Below are 3,322 nucleotides of genomic sequence, written 5' to 3'. Positions count from 1 at the left end.
GATACCCTCCTGATAATGTGTTCAAAATAGGTCTTTACTCAGTCTCTCTAGCCTCGCTTCTAAGCTTCTACCAAGAAGGCTAGTTCATCTTTCTGGCAGTCCATGGTATGTTTAACTTTCTTTATTGAGTTGAAGGGACAATGCCAGTACTGTCATTCAAAGGCATCCTTTGGTCTGTTCGTTGTCTAGCTTTCACTTACATAGGAGGTGATCGGAGATATAGTAATTTGAGAGACGTGTATTATAGTCTTCAGAGTGACATCTTTGCTGTTTTAACATTGATGCCTTTTGCCCAGTGCAACCTATTGTCTGATTTGCTGACTGCTGCTTTTCTAGGTGTTGATGAAGGGACCATGTAAAATGAGATCTTTGATAACATCAATATTTTCTCCATTTGTTATGATATTATGTGTTGGTTTAGAGGTGAGGATTTTTGTTTTCTTTATGTTGCTTACTGAAGGCCTTTGGTTAGTTTCAGTAAGTTATCTTTGCTTTTAGCAGGGAAGGGTGTGTGCTCTGCATGTTGCAAGTTGCCAGTGTACTCCTTCTAATCCTGGTATTCATATAGTCTGGCTTCTTGGATTATTTACTACGGATAGAGATTGGATAAGTATGGTGAAATGATTCAACCCTGATGCACACTTTTTCTGTTTTTAAACCAGATTTCCTGGTTTTAAATCTTGCAGTATCCCATGGCTTAATACTGATGACTGTTTCTTGGTGTCTTTCCACGTTCCATGAGTATAGGTCAACGTTCCGAAGTTTCACTTCTTCACAATGTGTTCATATCTTGTTAAGAATCACACAATTGAATACTTCCACATCATCAGTAAAATACAGATCACCGTCTTTATGGTATCCTCTGCTCTCAGCCAGAATTTGTCCATCTTCAGCAGTGATAACCCTTGCTCCATTTCTTGTTCTGAATCTGGCTTGAATTTCTAGTAATTTCCTGTTACTACAACTTAATAATAGTAATTTATTTATTATTAGTCTACAAGTATGAGAGAGTTATAGACTTATTTGTAGAAGTATTTGTTTATTTAGATTACATAACTAGATTGTTATTATTAAAGTATAGAAAAGAAATTGGAAATATGAAGCGTATATATTCTGATTTCATAGTTTAATTTTTTGTCTCAGTTTGAAGAAACTTTCTTTTTTTTAGAAATTATTTCCCAAGAAATGACATTAAAGTTTGTTCTATGTTTATATTAACCATTTCCCAGTATTTCTAGAAGTTATATGACTTTCTTTCTAGAAGTTAGAAGCTACTTTAAATTCTCAATAATTAATACATTTTTAAATTGTTTTTACTTGTTTTCATTCAAATGTGATATTTTGTGGCTTTCAATAAGCATCCAAGTTGGGACAGGGTTGGTAGGTTTTAGAAAATGAAAAGAAAATGAAGGCTTTTCTGTTTAAGTCCACATTTAACTTATTTCCCTTAGCTTTGGGTACAAGATGAAAGTTTCAAATTGAATAAACCTCCTTACTGTTATCTACAGGGAAGAGACTTCCACCTCAAAATCATGTTGCCTGAAGATTTGCAGGTGAAGAAGGCAAGGTAACATTACACTCACGTATGTTGGTGGGGCCGGGAGCCAGCTGGGTGTGAACAGATACCTGGTAACCAGGTTACTTACCTAAAAGGCTTTTTAGTCATTCAGCCTGAAACATTTCTAATTCCCCCCACCCCAAATAATTGTGGCATGTAAAGATGATTTTCCCTCACGCCGAAATGTTTTTAAATGCTTCAGTGGCTAACACATTAATTCTTTGATTTTGGAGCAGTTTTGTGTTGTTTTTTTCTACCTGTTCAGAGTAGCAAATAGTAATTGTAAGTCATTAACATCAATTAAACAGGAGCATAAAGGGAGAACAGAGGAGGACTGAGGCACTGCAGGTTTCCTTATTGTTAGTTTTTACATTGTACACTGGTTTACCTATAAGGTTTGCATACATTGTTCCTCACAGCCTCCCCTCCCCAATCCAGTCTCCCCTCCACCCATCAGACTGTGCAACCCAAAGATTACACCCACCCATATCTGCCCCTCTCCCTCCCCCACTTAGATCCTCAGATACATTTTACTGGTTATCTATTTGTACTCTCCAGTCCCTCCCAACCCTGCAGTTTTTATGTCATTTCTGTTTGTATAGAGTCTGTGTGAAGAGGCAGGATTATCAGCTCAGTTTTATTTATGTTTGATTCTCTTATTAGCTATAACAAGTGGTCTGGGCTGGACAGACTCTTAGTTAAGGAATGCCAAGAGTTGAGGCAGGAAACAACTTGGGCAGTGCCCCAAATCTCATTCTCCCCCCCCCCCCGCCCCAAATATCTCTGGCACAGAGTAAAGGAAAATGTATCCAAAGACACTTAGCAGTAGAATGGATAGGATTTTGTCACTCATTAGGAATAGAAGGGAAAAGAGAAAAAGGAGTGGAGAATGCTTTCCAAGTTTCTGGCTCAGATCACTATGCTACTTTAAAGAAGTAACCAGCCCACTGCCTTGGAGTTTGACTCCCAACGGCCCTCCATTAGGTTTCCAAGGCTGAAAATCCTACCCGAGTAAGACTGGCCATCTCTCTCCTGTGGAACAGTGGGGGATTCGAGCTGACCACCTTTGGGTTAGTAGCCTGACACAGCCCATGCTGAGCCATTTAAACACCTGTGAATGTGATCTGTTTGGTGATAGGATTTTCTTATGTTAGATTAATGAGGTCTTACTGGAGTAGTGGTGGTGGTTATTATGTGCCGTGAAGTCACTTGAGATTCATAGTATTCCTATGTACAACAGCCCTAAACCTTGCTCTATCCTGTGCCAATCTTATTGTCTCTGACACATCTTCCCCCCATTACCCTAGTCACTGAGTCAGTCCATCTTATTGAAGGTCTTCCTCTCTTGGGCTGTCCCTCCACCTTCCCAAGCAGGACATCCTTCTCCAAGGACTGGTCTCTCCTTGCAGCATGTCCAGAGTATGTCAGACGAAGCTTCAGAATCCTTGCCTCCAAGAAGCAGCCTGGTTTACCTTATCCAGGATGAACCTGTTTGTTCTCCTAGCAGTCCATGGTATATTCAACTCTCTTATCCAGCTCAAAGGTATCGCTTCTCCTTCTCTCATCCCTAGTCATCATTGCCCAGCTTTCTGGCACATAGCAAGTAATTGCAAAGATTGTGGCCTGGATTAGGTGCACCTTAGTCTCCAGACTGCCATCATTGCACTTTTGTACTTTGGAGAGGTCCCTGACAGCAAACATTCCCAATGCAATTCGTCTTTTAATTTCCTAGCTGCTGGTGCCCAGAGTGTTGATTGTGGAGCC

The 3,322-nt window shown here is 39.9% G+C and overlaps 1 protein-coding gene across 1 annotated transcript in view; it reads left to right on the top strand.

Annotated features, from left to right (window-relative positions):
* The window catches only part of LOC102857987 (E3 ubiquitin-protein ligase FANCL-like), a 91,555-nt gene that overhangs the window by 9,819 nt on the left and 78,414 nt on the right, over nucleotides 1-3,322 (top strand). Inside the window, exon 3 of the mRNA XM_006881025.1 lies at nucleotides 1,509-1,567. Coding sequence (XP_006881087.1) covers nucleotides 1,509-1,567 — 59 coding nt within the window. The remainder of the gene's footprint in view (nucleotides 1-1,508; nucleotides 1,568-3,322) is intronic.

This window comes from Elephantulus edwardii, unplaced genomic scaffold, assembly GCF_000299155.1.
Source record: "Elephantulus edwardii isolate Elephantulus edwardi_28Jun2011 unplaced genomic scaffold, EleEdw1.0 scaffold00011, whole genome shotgun sequence".
NCBI lineage: Eukaryota > Metazoa > Chordata > Mammalia > Macroscelidea > Macroscelididae > Elephantulus > Elephantulus edwardii.
The sequence above is the reverse complement of the archived record's forward strand: the minus strand, read 5'-3'. Positions and strand labels throughout refer to the sequence as shown.